General features: G+C 41.7%; 1 protein-coding gene and 1 long non-coding RNA gene across 6 annotated transcripts in view; one reads left to right on the forward strand and one right to left on the reverse strand.

Moving 5' to 3' along the window:
* Positions 1-17820, reverse strand: part of GARIN2 (golgi associated RAB2 interactor family member 2) — a 28408-nt gene extending 10588 nt beyond the window's left edge. For 2 of the 5 annotated variants that reach the window (XM_087882638.1, XM_060687535.2), the window contains exons 1-6: positions 17701-17819; positions 15229-15378; positions 12621-12823; positions 5010-5268; positions 4026-4273; positions 2789-2835 (exon numbers count right to left, since the gene is read on the reverse strand). In XM_087882638.1, the coding sequence (XP_087738764.1) occupies positions 2789-2835; positions 4026-4273; positions 5010-5268; positions 12621-12823; positions 15229-15312 (841 nt within the window). In that variant the 5' untranslated portion in view covers positions 15313-15378; positions 17701-17819. Of the gene's footprint in view, positions 1-2788; positions 2836-4025; positions 4274-5009; positions 5269-12620; positions 12824-15228; positions 15379-16870; positions 17006-17700 lie in introns of those variants that run through there. The other 3 variants (XM_087882640.1, XM_060687534.2, XM_060687536.2) reach the window with 3 other exon arrangements.
* LOC117665559 (uncharacterized) lies at positions 796-16785 on the forward strand. The gene is made up of 4 exons (XR_004591399.3): positions 796-5301; positions 11832-12008; positions 15255-15317; positions 16663-16785. It is a non-coding gene; the product is annotated as an uncharacterized LOC117665559 (long non-coding RNA).
* Positions 17821-19080: the final 1260 nt, after the last annotated feature.

Here is a 19080-nt window from a genome sequence, read left to right on the forward strand (position 1 = left end):
GTAGGCCTTAAACCATCCATGTAATTATTAGTGGTTGCCTGGTTGCAGTTGGCAGTTAAGAATGGTTTGCAGTGACAGTGGTGACAATGAAAAGGTGCAGGACTTAATTATGAGGTTACTTTGGTAATTTAATATTGAAAGATCCAGGTAGTTTCCACAGCCTGATTCAGCAGATGAAAATTTTGAGATTGGGGAGAAATGGCTTTGTTCTCCAGATACAAAAAGAGAATAGTGAGGAGTTTATTGTTCCCAGTCTTGGAAGTATGGGGTTAAACTCAGTGGATAATTTTGGGAGAGAAAGTGATACACATCAGGCCTGAGCAGAATCAATCAGAATAGAGCTGGAAGGGACTTGGAGGTCTTCTAGTCTAACCCCCTGCTCAAGCAGAAGACCCTATACCATTTCAGACAAGTAGCTGTCCAGTCTCTTCTTAAAGACCTCCAGTGATGAAGCACCTACAACTTCTGAAGACAAACCGTTGCACTGATTAATTGTTCTCACTGTTAGGAAGTTTCTCCTTAATTCCAGGTTGCTTCTTTCCTGGATTAGTTTCAATCCATCGTTTCTTGTCTTGCCTTCTGGTGCTTTGTAAAGTAAGTTGAACCCCTCTTCTTTGTGGGAGCCCCTCAAATACTGGAATACTGCCATCATGTCATCCCTAGTCCTTTTTTCCCTCTAGACTAGTCATACCCAATTCCTGCAACCCTTCTTCATATGTTTTTATCCCCAGGCCCTTAATAATCTTAGTTGCTTTTCTTTGCACTTTTTCCAAAATCTCAACATCTTTTTTGTAATGTGACCACAACTGGATGCAGTCTTGCAGGTGTGGTCTTACTAAGGATTTATAAAGCGGTACGAATAACTTCACATGATTTTGATTCTATGCCTCTGTTTATACAACCAGGGATTATATTAGCTTTTTTGGCTGCTGTTGCACACTGCAGGCTCATGTTTAAGTGATCATATACTAGGACTCCAAGGTCCCTCTCACAGTTACTGTTTTTGAGCTAGGTTTTTGCATAATCCGTACTCATTTATTAATATTTAGGATTACTCAAGGATGCCTGGACACCAGAATTGGAGATGTGGCAAGTATGGTTTTGTGCCTTCTCAAGGTGGATAAGGGGGCTTGAGGGATAAGAAGCCTGATAAAGGAATGTTATGTTAAAGGTAAAGGGATGATAAGTTCATATAGAGAGCTATGTTTCATTTCTCTCTGTGAGTAAATAATGAGTTAGGGTGCAGAAAGGATAATTGGTGCTGATGCTGTAGTTGTGATGATGAAATGTGCTGTGAAAAAGAATTAAAACCAGGAAAGACTGGTGAGGGAAAAGTGCATTGATCAGTGCCACAAGGGAGTATTATGGAACTGGAATGATGAAAGGAATAGAAATGTAGAGGAATTGAAAGGATCTGAGACTTTCCTCAGGAATAATGGGTAGGTAGATATCATTTATGCTAATATCATTTATGCTAATATTCCAAGCAAAGGTATGGGTTGGGGAAGTTGGGACCAACTGACTAAAAATGTTCAAATCAGTAACTAAATATGTCCTCTTTATTGTACTTTAAGGTTTAGTAGTCTTAATACTAGTAGTGTTTATTTGATTTTACTCAGAATAAAATATACAGTCTGTCATGCAAAACACTTCCGGCTTACATGCAGTGTTAAATGTATTTTAGGTACAATAAAAAGTGCAGTAAGAAATAATAAAATGTAATAAAACCAGTAGCCATGAACAATTTTAGAGGCTTCCTAAAATGCCAAAGCAAATTTAAAATTCATCATGTGCTTAAATTGTAATAAAGCCAGCGCATAGCCTATTTCTAAGAGAGATTGTCTATAGCATGAGTGCCATAAGAGAAAAAGTTTCCTGCTGATGCCAAACATAAATTCACGGGACATTGCCCAACAACAAAAGCTTCTAATGATTTCAGCGGCCTGTCAAAGATATATAGGAAGAAGTATTTTCTCCTGTGCGGAAGCGCAAGACTTTATAAATGATTAAGAATGCTTAAGACTGCTGCCTTTCACTCTAGCTGCAGCTTCCAGATTATGCGGAAAGATGCCATACCAAATTGCATTACAGAGAGTCCTTGACTTATAGCTGTTTGTTTAACAACGGTACAAAGTTAACAATGGCCTCAGAAAAAGTGGTCTATGACCTGTCCTTGCACCTATGACCATTGCACCACCCCTGTGCCACATGATCTCAATACAGGCATTTTTGGAAACCCAACTTGCATTTATGACCAATTGCAGCATTCTGTGGTCACATGATCATGATTTGCAACCTTTCCAATCTGTTTCGGGCAAGCGGTATGTCAACTGGGGAAGCTGGATTGCTAGATGAGTGCGTGAGTTGCTTAATGGCCATGATAAAAATGGTTGTAAGTGGGTCCGATCACGTGATGCCTCACTTTACGGCTGCACCAACTTAATGATGGAAATCCTGGCCCCAGTTATGGTTGTAAATTGAGGACCACCTGTACATTTTTCTTACTTTAAGTTACCCACTGAATAAATCACTAAAGGTAAGTCAATCTTGTTCAGGAATTGATACTGCATATAAGGCAGAGGTGGTAAAAAAAATGCTCTTTATCGCTGCAAGATCTTGATACTTTCACAGTTGCATAATTCTGAGAGCCGTTTTAAATTGTATATTCCTATTTCTCCCCTGGGGTACAAAGCTATTTCTTTAACCTGGAAACTGCCTGTTCCTAAGAGCTTTCCAGGGTTCCAGACTTTGCCTGCCTAATCCACTTTGATTTGAAGTTTATTCCTACCTGAAGACTGCAGTCGTTTTTCACTTCTGGAAAAAGGAGCCCTTTCCCTGCAAGCAATAAGGACAGTCAAAACTAGTAAGATTCTATTTGTGAGGATTTAAGGAAGATTTATAAGTTAAAGCTGAATTACACACAGCAGCAAATAGATATTCCTTGCTTTTATTAAACAAAGCAGGAGCATTTGAAGTAGATAAGAAAAATCAAAGTTGTAATGGCTTTGAAGGAATCAAGCCCCATGTTTTGCCATAAGAAGAGTTCATTGTGTGTGGGGAGCTGGCTTACTCATCTCCTTTCAGTGCCGTTTCCTTACAAATTTCCCTGATTCACGTCAACAATATTGGAATCTCTCCCAAACCTATGATTAGGAACCATTGTTGCTGATTTAAAAGTTTGTATAGCTGTTTATTTAGGAGGTTTAAAAAAATTGTAGGCCTCTTTGCAGTGTGATAAACAGTTCCAGAAGAACACGAGGCTATTTATTGATATTTGCTTCGTATTAAAATGCTTTTGCCCAATTTACTACTTCAGGTAAGCTATATTTACAGGCACTTTTATCATTCTTTGCAGAATTAATCAATTTGTAATCAATAGAGAAGAAAGGCTCATATCTTGCAGTTCCAAATTCCAATACGAATTCCTTCCTCTGCAGAAAATGTGAAATTCTAAATTGTTCATGTCAGCTAGGGATTATGGGAAGTGAATTTCAAATAATTGGAGGCCATCAAATTGGGTGCTGCAGCTGTATTTTATTACATTGTTTGGGTACATTTTTAATTTTTTCCCCAAATGCAAGTTAAAAGAATATTAAGAAAATTGAGATTGTACAACTAGTAAATGTTAGATGGTTGCTCTTTTAAAATAGTTACCTATGTAATGCAAAATGTCCACTGTTCAAAGTTGATAATAAATCTGAATATAAGCTCACTTTAGTTTTAGATTTATATTACTTTCGTTTTAGACATTCAGATGTAGATTTATCTTTTGGTAATTTCTTCTTTCTGATCTAGATCTAAATTCTAAATCCTATGGTTCACCATCCCTTTGGTGTGCTTTATAAATGGGGTCTTAGGACCAAGGAATATGTAAAGTGCTCCAATAGCTGCATTACAAACCAGATGTACTGGTATAAAAACTCTATGCTGAAACAGAAGATGGAAAATGTATGTATTGTACATATGCCTGCACATATCCGTATGTCTCTGTGTGTGTGTATGCACATCAATCTATATTCACTTACCTAGACCTTTTCTTTCTGGTAGGGGTCCCCCTTAATTCTTGACTGAATTTGTTTTGTTTCACTGAGTCTGCATGGGGCTGTTTCATGTAGCTGTCAGAAGAAACTATTGGTTGGCTCTTGTTCTGAAATTGTGCAATAGAACCCACAACATCTGAATAGGTGACACGCTTGGAAGATGGTTTCTTACTGAGTTCTGTTGACTCTTGACTGGCTGTTTGATTTTTAAGAGGTTCTATTGTGTTTTTTTCCTGAGGAAGAAGGAACAAGAAAGCATACATCATCATGCCTTATGTCGCAAAAACTGAACACCTGGTATAAAACTCAGTACAGTAAAACTACCGTGAGTTTCTGTGAATTTGCTATGGAAATGATTCAGAGTGCAACCTAGAATATTTGACCCAAATATTTTCCTGTAGATTAGGAAGAATGAGAGGCACAACATGAGAAACAGAAAAGACTATATGAAATCACATTATCAATATTTTAATATGATTTAAACTATTATTAAATTTGATATTTGTAAGTATGATTTCTGTCCCAAAGGTGCTTTTTCACTTCTCATGAGAAGCGAAACGTCTTCAAAGAAAAACCAGAAAGTCCAGTTGCCTCTTGAAAAAGCATCTTTGGGACAACCATGACCTGGATAACAGAATCTCCATAGATAAGTATGATTTATATTTAAATGTGTTGTCACTGAGCATATCATAACATTGACGGCTGGCGTGCCTGGAGAGATGGCTCTGCGTGCCACTTCCAGCATGTGTGCCATAGGTTCACCATCACAGATATATAAGGTACTTTCCCTAATATGGTAAAGTGAACAAGGAATTGATATCAACATTACTTTTTAAAAAAAATCTATTTTACAAAAGCACCTATTTTGCTGAACAATTGGTATATGTGATGTTTGAATGCTCAGGGTCTCATTTCCAACAATATTCCTGATTTGTGAAGTAATGTTGGGTCCACCCAGTAAATGCTCACTTGTATTCCTGTTTTATTCCTGATGACTTTATTGTCCTCCTGGGTTTCAAAATCCTTATAAAGAGTATTAATTGAAGGCCCTTCAGATTTAGATTTCAGCAGATTGATGAGCCGCACCCACTGAGAGAATATCTCACTCTGCTTCTGTGGTGAAGCGCAGAGTTCTAGGTAGTAGGAGCGACCATTCACCAACTTAAGCTTCAGCCGTCTCTTACTTGCGGAGTGAACGGAGAGATCTACAAACTGCAAAGGCAGGAACCTGCAACAAAGCTGTCATATCAGTTTCAGAAAGGTAATATTTTAACAGTTCATTACATTGAACAGGACAGGACAAGATTCAGCAACAGTTTCAAACTGATTTAATTATTGATTTGGGTTGCATATAAACAAACATGTACAAAGGAAGACTGGCAAAGTGAGTGCATATAATAGTAAGAATCCATTTAATAGTATACATAATCCAGACAGATCTTCCAACTTCTTGAATGGTAAAATAAGAAAAAAAAATGTAAAAATGCATAACATGTTAAGGTACATTTCTAGTTCTGCACCATCTGGCAATCTAATTTTATGATGTTCCATGCACGTCTTTCCCCACATTACATTGGTGCCAGTTTCCATTTGGGCTCATCAACGCCATGTTACTTGCTTGGGCCATTTAAATACCATATCATCTAGACCAGGCCTGTCAAACTGGTGGCCTGTGGGCTGGATGTATCATGTGCAGGCCATGCCTACCCTGGCTCCACAAAGGCAAAAAGGTTCCAATATGTCATGTGACACGATCGAGTTTGACACCTGTGATCTAGACTATATTTTTCTATTTTATTAGGAAAACCATCCTCAGAAAAAATAGATACGGTTTTGAAGTGGTTTGCCATTGCCTGTTTCCTAAGGCTGAGAGAAAATGACTGGCCCAAAGTCACTCAGCTTCATTTGTGCCTAAAGTAGGAATAGAATCCACAGTTTTCCACTGTGCTGCTCCTCCAATCCATGGACGGGTAGCTTCTCCTTAGTTGCTGGGCAGAACTGAGTGCTGATCTCCTTCCTGCAAACTGGCCACGCCCACGCTGTCCAATCAGCTCCAGTCTTTCTCACTCAGTTGCTGTGAGAACTGGTTTTTCTGAGTGCTCTACAGTTTAAGCTAAATTTAATTCCTTCTTTATTATTTTGGTTTATTATTTTTGTCTCCTTCCCCTCATTCCTTCGTTTATTGAAACCACCAATTGATCTGAGGCTGTTGGGGCGCGCGCGAGCCTGGGGCTCCAGGCCGTAGGCCCTGCCTATTTGATTAGGCCAGAGACCTCCGGATTCGACCCGGCTGGGCGAATCCGCGTGGACGCCGTTGGTCGCCGCCATTGTCATCGAGGCGGTAGGTCAGGAGTCGCCACAACGCGAGTCACTGGCGACTCCGTTTGCATTGGGCGTAATTTAAATTGGCCGGGAGAGGAATGAACAGCTGAGAGACGCTTCGCGCGCCCGGCGCCCATATAGCCGCCTCCTTTGGAACTCAATTCAAATTGCCCGGGAGAGGAGCGAACAGCTGTGAGGCGCTTCGCGCGCCCGGCGCCCCTATAGCCGCTTCCCGCCGGATCGCAAATAGGAGAGGCGCCGCTACGTGGGCACGATCGCGGCTGTGTTGGCTTGGCTGCGAAGAGGAACGATCAGGCGCCAGGGCGCCCTTTGCCTTCTGTCAGCGTTTCCCGCCGGGGCAGACATCGGAGAGACGGCCGCCATTACAGAGGCGGCGGCGGCCATTTTGTGAGCGATTGCGGGCCCTTACAAAACCCAGGGATCGCTTTAGTGGATATAAATAATTTCAAGGCTAATTTTATCACGGGCTTGAGCTCAGCGGCTTCTGAGCCTTTGACCCACTTCTCCAGGGACTTATTCAGGGTGGGATTTCCTACCTTTACCACCCTGTGTTGAGGCCTTTCTGCCCTAAAGCCCGAGCTCAGCGACTTCTGAGCCTAGTGCTGCTTAACCTGTGGGACACTCACACTCAACTGTTGAGAGTCCTGGTCAGTTGACTTATTTAGTCCTCCTGTCAATCGATATGGCGGATATTCCTCTATCCTCAGATTCTGAGTTAGACTGCTCCCCTCCACGACCTCAACAGCAGGCTCGTGCAAACAAGACCAAGACCAGACAGCGCAAAGGGTCTACAAAGGCTGAACAACGCAGACATCAAATTTTGGAGAAACAGTTTGAAAGGGCACGACAGGAGTTATCGACTCAGGGACAGCCCTCCACCATGGATGATGGAGCAGGTCATTCCAGAGCCTCTCAAGTGAGGTCCAATTCAGGCAGAGAGGCTTTGCAACCCCCTTCCAATCTTTGCCACTCCAGGGGTGTGTCTATGTCACTGCCTGATGTGTCACACCAATCCATACCAGCCTGTTCTTCTGCTCAACGCCGCTTACCTGAAGCGACCTTTACACCGACGGCTGCTGGTCTTCGACCTGAAACATCGGACAATCCAGTTAATTTTCAAGCAGCCTTGTCGGATGCGTTAGCTAAGATTCTGGCAGCTGGAATACAGCAGGGAGCAGTGGGGGTTCCTGCCGGTTCCAGCGCGTGCTGAACCCAGACCTGTACAGGTGGCTACTCACCGGAAGGATGATGATTCCTCGGATGAATTTGAATCGGGAGAGATTTGCCCGGAGGATGTTGAATTTTCGGAGGACGAGGGACTTCCACCGGATAAACCGGTCTTCACTAGTCTCTTCCGTCCTTCTGTGTTTAAATCATTGCTCCACAAAGCCAAAATTACCACAAAGTTTGGCATTTCGGAGCAACCGGACAGTACTTCTCAATCATCATCATCGACACCACATGACGCTCTTTTTCACGTGTCAAAACCAGATCAAGACGTCATTCCTTACCCACCGTTATTCTCAAATGTTATCAATTCTGCCTTCGGCCAGCCTGGCTCCTTATCTTCACCCAGTGGCATTGACAAACGGCTTTATGCTTCCGCAAAGGAGCTGGAAGATACGTTGGCCTTATCTTTGGTGGACTCCCCGGTGGCTAGTCTGTCCATCTCTTCTTTATTGACTTCAGACATTGTGGATGGTCTCAGGGCTGAAGACCGTAAAATGGAGCTCGGATTTCGAAAAGCGCACCAAGCGGCGGCTTGGGCAATAAAGGCGGCCACAGCAACATCATTTTTTAACCGCGCTGCTTTAATCTGGCTCAGGCAATTGCAGGAGAGATTACCTCCTGATGATACACGGCTACATCAGGACATTAATAAGTTAGTGGCCGCAACGGAGTATTCGGCCGACGCCTCGCTCACAGCGGCCAAATTCGCCTCCAGATCCATGGCAGCATCTGTGACAAATCGCCGTTTGTTTTGGCTCCGTAACTGGAGGGCGGATGCCAGAGCTAAATGGAAGTTGGCGTCAGCCCCCTACTCAGCTCCTTCTCTCTTTGGTGCCGCACTCGAACCTACCTTGATAGAAGACAAGGATAAACGCAAAGTCCTTCCGTCCTCCTTTCGTAGACCTGAAAGGAGATACACACCTTATTCTCAGCGTCAGCCCTTTCGGCCCTACTCAGGGTCAGGCGGACCCTACTTGTCTCAACCATATTTCCAGTCTTCAGATAGGACCACCGACAGGCAGCAGTTCCGAGACAGGTCCAGGGGCCAGTCCCAGCCAAAGCGCCCCTTCTGAGGATCCAGTTACCGGCAGGCTCGCAGGGGCAAGTGACGCCCCCGAGTCAGGTCCTATTGGGGGTCGACTCCAGCACTTCCACCTCCAGTGGGACCTTTCAACATCAGATGCCTGGATCAGGTCCACAATCCAGCAGGGCCTTCTCATCGAATTCCACTCCACTCCACCCATCAGGTTTCGCACCTGTCCTGTCCCACATTGTTCACTAAAGAGGAAACTCATGGACTCGGAGATATTCCACCTTCTCTCAATCAAGGCGATAGAGCCGGTGCCCCAGGGACAGGAATGCACTGGATTTTACGCTACCTTGTTTCTGGTGCCCAAGTCATCGGGGGGTCACAGAGCCATCTTGAACCTAAAAGGACTCAACCGATACGTTCGGTATCGCAGGTTCAAGATGCAGTCTCTTCGTTCGATTCTGACGGCTGTCAGACCCAACGACTTTCTACAATCTGTGGACCTGCGCGAGGCCTACTTACATGTCCCAATACATCCGGCCCACCGTCGTTACCTGAGGTTTGCCTACAACAACCACCACTATCAATACCGCGCGATGCCTTTCGGGTTATCATCAGCACCCAGGACCTTCACCAAACTGGTGGAGGTAGTGGCAGTGGCGGTCAGGACTCACGCAATCCGCTTAATGTGTTACCTAGACGATATCATCGTCATGTCGCCTTCCCCGGATCAAGCAAGGAAGGACATGGAGTTGGTGTTGGAGACATTCCAGGCCCACGGTTTTTCCATCAACCGTCAAAAGAGCCATATGTCCCCAACGACCCGTCTCCAACATTTAGGAGCGATAATCGATTCACAACTGGGCCAGGTCTTTTTGTCCCCGACTCGTATTCAGGACCTCAGAGCGATGGTCAGACAGGTACAGGACCAGAGGAAAGTACCTCTACTCCTCTTATCACAACTGCTAGGGAAGATGGTGTCCTGCATATCCATCGTGCTGTGGGCTCGCAGGCATGCCCGCCCCCTGCAGTGGCGACTACTTCCCTTCCAGAGACAGGGCCGCAGCACCTCCAGTTTTCCGATTGTCTGGCCTCCTCAGGTTCGCCTATCTCTTCGGTGGTGGAGGTCTCCCGCACTTCAGAAGGGGTGTCTGTTTCTCGAACCCAACCGACTGGTCCTGACATCAGACGCAAGTCTTCGGGGTTGGGGTGCTCACTTACAGGACGCGGTGGTGCAAGGTCAGTGGTCTCAGGCGGAGCAGGCGAACAGCATCAATTGGCTGGAATTGAGGGCTGTTCGTCTCGCATTACGCCACTTCCGTCACGTCCTAGAGGGACAACATGTGCTGGTCCGAACGGACAACATCACCACCAAGGCACACATAAATCGGGAGGGGGGCACACGCTCCAGGGCCTTGATGGTGGAGTCCGAGAGACTGTTAGCCTGGGCGGAGCTCCACACAGCATCTCTGGTGGCAGACCACATTTCGGGACAGTCCAACGTGATGGCAGACTGGCTCAGCAGGGAGCACATCGACCCTGCGGAGTGGAGCCTGAACCATACCGTCTTCGAGCAGCTGACACACAGGTTCGGCCGACCTCAGGTAGACATGTTTGCAACAGCCCAGAACGCCCAACTACCCCGCTTCTACTCACGCTATCCAAGCGCACGATCAGAGGGCAGCGACGCGCTACGTTGCCAGTGGCCCACCGGACTTCTCTATGCCTTTCCCCCAATTCCTTTAATCCCTCGCTTAATTCGGAAACTGATCCGAGAAGATGCAGAGCTGTTGCTGATAGCCCCGCTGTGGCCTCGGAGACCCTGGTATGCGGATCTACTGGAACTCTCCATCGTCCCGCCTTGGACGTTGCCGGTCCAGACGGACTTGCTAAGCCAGGGGGTCGTCGTCCACCCAGATCTGCAGTGGCTTCGATTAACCGCCTGGCGTTTGAGCGGCTCCAGTTACAGAAGGACAGACTGTCAGTTGGGGTCATCTCTGTGATTCAATCAGCCAGGCGTCCCTCCACGACACGAATTTACGAGGCTTCGTGGCGTGCCTTTACAACTTGGTGCTTAGGACACCATGTGGACCCGACCGCTCCAGATATCCCAGATGTGTTGGACTTTTTACATGATGGCCTCTCCAAAGGACTCGCCCCAGCGACGTTGCGACGCCAGGTGGCTGCACTTTCCACTGTTATCGTCTGCGAGCGCCACCGCACTCTTTGAATCCCAGAATCCGGGCGTTTTTGCACGGTGCCACTAACATCTCACCACCTGTGGTGCATAGGTACCCGTCATGGGATCTTCCACTAGTTCTTAAAGCTCTAACTTCAACACCGTTTGAACCTTTAGCATCTATATCTTTGAAATTTCTTACCTTCAAAGTCGCCTTTCTCCTGGCGATTACATCCGCGCGGCGGGTGTCGGAACTCACCGCTCTATCCATACGCAAAGAACTCTGTATCTTTCACGGCGACAGGGTCGTCCTGAGGTTAGACCCAGCGTTTGTACCAAAAGTTAATTCGCTGTTTCACAGAACCCAGGAGGTGATAATACCCGATTTTTGTCCGAATCCTCATCACCCGTCAGAGATTCTATGGCACACTCTGGACGTGCGTCGCGCACTTCGTCGCTATATCAGGCGTACAGAATCCTTCAGACAAACAGAGGCATTGTTTGTTTCCTTTCATCCTTCTTCAATGGGACGGAAAGTATCGACAGCTACCGTAGCTCGCTGGATCAAGGCCTACATAGCAACTGCCTACAGCGTTCAAGACCGACCTCGTCCTTCACATATTTATGCTCACTCTACTAGGAGTGCGGCCGCCACGGCAGCTTGGACTACACAGGCTTCGGTTCTGGAGATTTGTCGGGCGGCTTCATGGTCCTCCGCTTCGTCGTTTATTCGACATTATAAAATTGATTCGTATGCTTCTGCTGAAGCTGCCTTTGATCGCAGGGTTTTACAACAGGTGGCCACAGCCCAGGACTCTGAGAGCAGACAGCCCCCTCCCTGAGCAGTGAACTTGGGTACATCCCGTCCATGGATTGGAGGAGCAGCACAGTGGAAAAAGGACGTTGTCTCACCTGAACGTCCATTTTCGATGTGCTGCGACTCCAATCCATACCCTCCCTTGGGCTTCTGCTAGGTTTGGACTTCTGACAGTTGTGTTTGTTGTTCCAGTTTGAGTTATTCAAGTTTGAGTTCTGGCGCCTTCGTGAGGAAAGACTGGAGCTGATTGGACAGCGTGGGCGTGGCCAGTTTGCAGGAAGGAGATCAGCACTCAGTTCTGCCCAGCAACTAAGGAGAAGCTACCCGTCCATGGATTGGAGTCGCAGCACATCGAAAATGGACGTTCAGGTGAGACAACGTCCTTTTTGCGTTTTCTAGCCCGGTGTCCTAACCACTACTTTTATTTTATAACATAGTTTCTCCAAATCAACTTATGGTAAATAACTATATTTATTTTTATTTTTTATTTATTTATTTTATTAAATTTCTATACCGCCTTTCTCCCGAAGGACTCAGGGCGGTGAACAGCCACAAGATAAAACACATAAATACAAAAATTTAAAATAGATTAAAAATGAATTAAACAATTTGGCTGAATTTAAAATACCCCATAATTTAAAACAAATTAAAATTTATATTAAAAATTTATATTTAAAAGGGGAGAAGATTTAGGCCAGGCCAGCTTGATGAAATAAAAAAGTCTTGAGCGCGCGACGGAAGGTGCGCAGATCCGGGATCCTCCGTATCTTCGGGGGGAGCTCGTTCCAGATCATAGGTGCCCCCACAGAGAAGGCTCTCCCCTTGAGGGCCGCCAGTCAACATTGTTTGGCCGACGGCACCCAGAGGAGCCCTTCTCTATGGGAGCATACTGGCCGGTAGGAGGCTATTGGTGGTAGCAGGCGGTCCCGTAGATAACCAGGTCCTATATACTTGAGTATTTTTTTTTAGTGGTTAACTCACCTGGTGAGTACCAGTTCTTCTTTAGAATGTGAGGGCTGGGTAGATGGTGGATAGGCTGAAAGGTTTTCTTTGGAGGAATAGGGAGATGAATTGGCAAGCAGCATTACATTTGGCATTGACAATTTTGTGCTAGAGGCACATATGCCTACAGTCACATAGTTGGGACGATTATGAAGGTAAATTGATCCACCTTTCCTATTTACCTGAAAAAAAGAGAGAAAAGTTTGTTCCAAGCATAATAAAAAGTACAGTGAACAGAAACTAACATAATTTTGGCATGCAAGTGAATGACGAAATTTTTTTTAAAAAGCATTCTAGCAGAGCAGGGGGAAGTAAAAGATGATAATAATGGTTAAAGTATATGAATGAACTCAAAATAGATACATTCTTGAAAAAAACCATAAGTTATTAAAAAAAAATTATCAAGATGATGAGTAGTTATTCATATCGTCGCCACATGAATCCACCTCAATGGCTCGTCAAAACAGAATTAGCATATGAAATGATTAAGAGTTATAAGCAAGTGTTAAAGCACAGTACATGAAGAGAATTATTTATGGGAATTAAATAATTATAACAAGGTCCATTTGTTGGGTGGAGCTGAAGAGTACATTAGTTCCTGGACAATGACCTGCTTAGCTATTATACAACTGGCAAGGTTGCTTACCAAAACATTAGAATTATGTTTCGATAATCACCCCAAAGAGCATATATACAGTATAATGCTAAAGCTAAAGCATTGCAGCATTAGAATAGCTACATGACTTTTATTTATTCTAAATTTTATATATAAACAGACACGTATCTCTTAGAAATTGAGTCTAAGTAATAATATAGTAATTAATTAGTAGCTATTTTTATTTAAATTGAGTCTTAGAAAATGGTACAGATTTCCACTGCTAAAGCAAATCTATACCATAGGGTTAATTTCTCTCAAGAAGGGCCATAATTGGCACACCAATTTAAGCCAATACATTCTCCTTGAAGGAGAAAGAGGAGGCTTCAATGGAAAACCAGGAGACCAAACCTGAGGTCTTCAGCCAGAACTGATCCCTTAGCATTTAACTCCACCACTTTCTCCAAGATCAAAGAGCTGAAAAGAGGCTTGCCCTAATTATGAAATTATTCCTTGAGGTTAATAGGTTGCTTAAGAGTAGCCACTAGACAACTCTCGTCAGCTTAGTCCAGTGGTATTTCAGCTGCCTATTGCAAAAGAGCCTGTGGCAAGCTAGTCAAGCTGCTGGAAGTAACAGTTTGACAACATTTCATGTCCAGATACCCTGAGCATTATGCTTATTTAGATTATGGAATTTTTGCTTGTTTAGCAATGCTTTTCAATTGCGTTTCACTCACTGACAGCTTGATCACTATGTTTAGCAAGTTTTAGTGACCCGAATTGCACATTTTCTGATCTTGGCTAGCTCAATATCTTTCCTTCCCTTCCTCCCCTGAACTCAAGGCACAGAAATTGAAAATTGTCCCCTACGCTATAGCAGTTTCTTGAGACATCAACCCATAGCATTGCATAATCCTTTTCTCATAAGAATTTGAAAGGGACATCTAAGCAAATTAGTCAAATTTCTTGCATAAGAATTCAAAGTAAAGGATCTGAGAAAAGCAACCATCAAGATATGAATCAGACCCTCTATTAGCATTAATACAGTAGTTTTGATGTCTTTCCTGAGCTGATTAGCTGCTAACTGGAGAGGTTCAATTTATTCAGTTTTGACAGAATTAAGTTTCTTAATATGGACCAAACCAAACCAAATTAAACTTGATTCTAGGGAGCAATTTATTAATAAGAGTACCCTTGGGGGTTAAAGAAATAAATAGTAATGCTGGGTGTTGCTGCTTTGTTTTTTGTTATAGATTTTTTTAAAAAAAAATTAAAAGGCAACTATTGCACATTCAAGCAATAGTTACATGATCTGAGTAACAAAGGATGCATGGCTTGTAGACTAGGATATGCAAACAAAATATTTCATATGCTTTACATAGAATGCAAACCCTTTGTGCATGTTGCACTTTTGATTTAATGCATACAGTGCCTGGATGACTTGAGCAGCTTTATACTGGGAATGAAAAGAAGAGAGGACAGGAGGGAACCCTACGAGGATCCACAGCTTAAAAGTTTCGGGGTTTAGTAATGAACCTTAAATTTGGAATGGGCATGCTGCTTCAGTAGGAAATGGAATTGCTGCAAAACTATATAACTACTCATAAAGCCTATATATAAAAAAAGACATTGCAAACGTCTATGAAAATAAATATAGAAATCTATTGGCATTAAACAATATTAGTCTTGAAGATTGATAAAAAGGATTTAATCCAAATTGGTTGAATTGAATTGAATTATTGGAATTCTCAGTATCCAAAGTGGTTTCTTAAAAATTTAGTTATTTCTTATTTCAAGGCAGAAAGGAAAGAATGTTAAACAATTTCTCTGATAAAAGCTACTTAATCCTGCTGTCCTATATTGATATTGAGGGAAAAGCCTGAGGGAACAAGTGGTAGGATAACCTTTCCATCAATGTTTCTTACTTTTTCAGTCCCTGTAATTGAAAATCTTTCTACCAATTAAACAAATGCACTTCAAAAAATAAATTACCTGAACAAATTTACTTTCAAATACAGGAGCAGATTTCAAGGGAATATATTCTCCTCTGTCAAGAACTTTCTGAAGATCTCCCATAGCAGGTTTGCTGATTTTGTAGGTTGTGTTTTTAAAGCTTTTAAAAGTGGCAGCTGCTTATTATACCTAAACACAAGACAAGAACAAATGATACTCTTACAGAAGAACTATTTACTAATGGATATACTGCTACATCCACTATTTCAGACTATTGGTGAGAGTGCTATGAAAACATTGATTTTCAAACCTTTTGAAAGGCTTTTGAAAGAAAATGTGATTTCTGTAAACTCTGACATCTGGACAGGGTAATGTTCAGACATGTTATTTTAGAGATACTTGCTGCCATTTTGCTCCATCTGTACAAAGATGGAGTTAATGATTCAGAGATGAGTGATTGCTTTTGAGGGCTTTTTGATAACTTCACTTTTTAGTTTGTAATTTTAATCTCTTTTTATGTTTTATAATTGTTTTTATTTCTATGTTTTTTTAATAAGCTGCTCAGTGTAACCTCACTGAGATAAGCCAATATAAATTTGATAAAGTGAGCCACTAAAATGATCTAGGAAAGGTAAATTATTATATGAGGATTAAGATTTGGCAATATAAGAAGAGATTTTAGTAGTCTCTTCTGAAAAGTTTCAGCAGTTTTGGAAGTGATACTCTCTGGGGAAGCCAAGCCCTGCAGCAAATATATAATGTATTAGGACAGGTACTCAGCAGTAGACTGAACTGAATTCAGCAAATGCTCTTTTGGATAACTTTAAGCATCATTCACAGAGAATTTCTCTATAGAGCCATGCATTTTATAAAGCATGTTCGGTTTGTTTATAGAGAAATGGGCAAATTATTACTTACTATATGCATTGTTTTCAGTGTATAGTGTATGAATTTCACCTTAATATATATTTGCTGAAACAGAGTTTTTAGTTATGGTGTTTTCAAGTTCATATATTGGTTTGAAAAATAGGTTTTTGTTGGATAAGGTCACATAGAAAATTGTACATGGTAAACACATTTTTATCATTCCTGTTTTGGATTTAAGCAACTAATAAGTCAATCCTCCATAAGCAGGTAAAGAAATTTTCATTATTGAGTTTTAAAACATTTTTTAGCCTAGAATTAGAAAGATGGCAAGTAAACATATATTATATGTATATCTGTTACATCCCTACAATGAAAAAGTTACCAATTTCTAATAATGTCTCCCCTTAAAAGGAGTTCCCATTAGGGGAGCAGGGTGGAACTTATTCAAAGAAGTAGGGAAAGCAAATGAAACCATATGATCAAAACTTCGTCATTTTTTAACATGTGTCCCAAATGCAATGCACAAAAAGATGCCATCTGAAATTTTTGGACCCCCACAGTGGATGGCTTGGCTACTAAATCTTATTTTCCTTTCTCTTTTTATAGGCCATTGGATTGCTCAAGATGAACAATTAAAAGAAACCCCAACAACACTCTTCCCCAACAGTTTGTAATAGTTCATTAAAGGTCCAATGGTCCAATAAAGGTCAAGAAGCAAGTGCTCCCTTATAGCATTTTCCAAGCAATCATTGACATTCAGAAGTGAGATAAAGTTGTGTCACAATAGGAGCATATGCAAAACAGGATAGCTTACCTGACATCATGCAGTAAGGTGTAGCTAGAAATGACAGGTATCCGTAAATATAAGAATCATGGAACTGGTTGTTAGGAAATGGCTACATGTAACCTCTTTTTGATGCAGTTGCTTTCTCAGTCCATGGCTCTTTTTAATTTTTGTGCGAGAAACTCCAAAAAAAGCATCTTCCCTGTTATCTGATATTATTCATTAGCTTTGACACAATATTTAATACTAGTTCTTTATACATTCTGTTTCAGCACATACACATTTACGGTACTTCAGAGTGAAATATGTTGAAGAGCAGAATGAACCAAAATATCAACATTATCAGTTGTTTTTGACAAATGCTAGAAATGAAGAAAATAAATACTGAAATCCTTGAGACAGCATATGGTCAGTAACGCATAATAAGCATTATCCCTGCACATTCTCATAATTGGATTGCATTGTGGGATTCTTAGAAGCATACCAGGTCCACTGCACAGTTCAGAAATTATTACCAGATACAATTTTAAAAAATGATCTGAATAGGGATGTGAGAAAGAACAGCTGAGGACATTTAATCTCTGGACTATCTTCAGTGTTGAAGATTACAGGCAATTATCTTGGCTCAAATTGATGATAGTATTATTTAGTGGCAACCTTTTAATGATTCATGTTGAAGAACACAATGAAAAATTATGGTGTGTGTGTATCTTACCGAGTCATTCAGGGTTCTAAGTCCTAAATATGCTTACAGAATTAAGATGGGCCATAATCAAAAATCTAAAAGTTCACAATATTAAGATTAACAGCATTTAGAATGTGCCATAGTAAAATTAATCAATATACAACAGAATTCTTACATAAAACTGTATAGGTTGTCTGCATGTTCCTGGATTTTTCTCTGGACAGGAGCAAACAGTGGATACAAGGAAAAAAAGATTTGAAAAATAAACCAACCTATCCAGTCCCATCATGTTCTGAGACAATAATGCCTTATTAGCATATTTGTGTCAGACAAAGGAATCACTACAATGTTTGCTTAACCTTTTCATGGTGAGAGAAGCAAGTGTTTTCTCCAAGAATCAGCAAAAGTTAAGTTCCTGAGTATGTTTGGAAAGGTAAACATTCTTGTATACTAGGCACAGAGTCAACATCATTTGGCTGGGTAAACTTCAGCAAAAAAGATTAAAGTATCTTTAAAAGCAAATCTGTAAAGTAACAGCAGTTTAGTTCTTATTAAACTCTTGCTATATGTCTGCAGTAATTGTGCATTCACCACATCCTTAATTTCATACTTTACTTCTGTGGAATAGATTCTCAATAGAAAGTTAGCTCAGTTATTTTTTAATATGATTTTGATAAGGATACAATTAAGATTTCCTAGATGAGCACAGGGTATATTGTAATTGTAGTAAATTTTGCGGTGGTCTTTGTTATTGTCCAGAATCCCAAGTAGTGTCTTCCAATCGTAGATCATTACTGCAAGTTTTTGCAAGAACTCTAGGGTTTCATTGATGTAAAGTATAACTTTACAACTCTTCAACAACACAGCTAATGGAAAATGTCTTGTTCTTGTAAGAAAGCTTCTTGTTCTTCTAAGAAAGACTTAGATGAGAAATTTACCTGACTATATCTTCAGTTTGAGTGAATTCTTGGGGGGGGAGTGACAAGCAAAAAAGCAGCAGAAACACTAAAATGGTTTTCTGAAGGAATCTGGTTGAGAGAACCTCAGTTGCAGGTCACAGATTGGGTGCTTGGAGTATGTATATTGCTAACTTCTGTTTTTCAATCTCACCTCCTCCACCATCCAATCCTGCAAATAATAGTAATTTCATTTAAACAGAGTTGCTCACTCTGCTTTTCTCCAGTGCTGTTGTTTGCCTCCACCTAATAGCACAACTCTTGGTCTGAAAATGGGAGCGGACAGTGACATTCAGTACAATCTTCATCTTGTATGTTATAGATAACATACTACTTCCATCCAGCCATTTCAAGTGTTATAGCATTGACAAGATAATTGTATTTTTGACCCTTGTGGTTAAAAAATATGTCTCTTGCAAATATTGAAAGTTTTTGGTTATATGCAAGTTGTATCTCTAAAAGTAAGCCAATGGTTCTAAAAGGTTGCATTCTCAGCTTCCTTTCTATCTTCGATTATTTTTCAAGACCCCAAAGCACTGTGTAGAATACATCTAATTTAAAAAATCTGTTTTTCCTCTTTTCTATTTGTCTTAGAAAGT

The sequence above is a fragment of the Pantherophis guttatus genome, chromosome 1, assembly GCF_059756535.1.
Source record: "Pantherophis guttatus breed Tessera chromosome 1, ASM5975653v1, whole genome shotgun sequence".
NCBI classification, from domain to species: Eukaryota; Metazoa; Chordata; class Lepidosauria; order Squamata; family Colubridae; genus Pantherophis; species Pantherophis guttatus.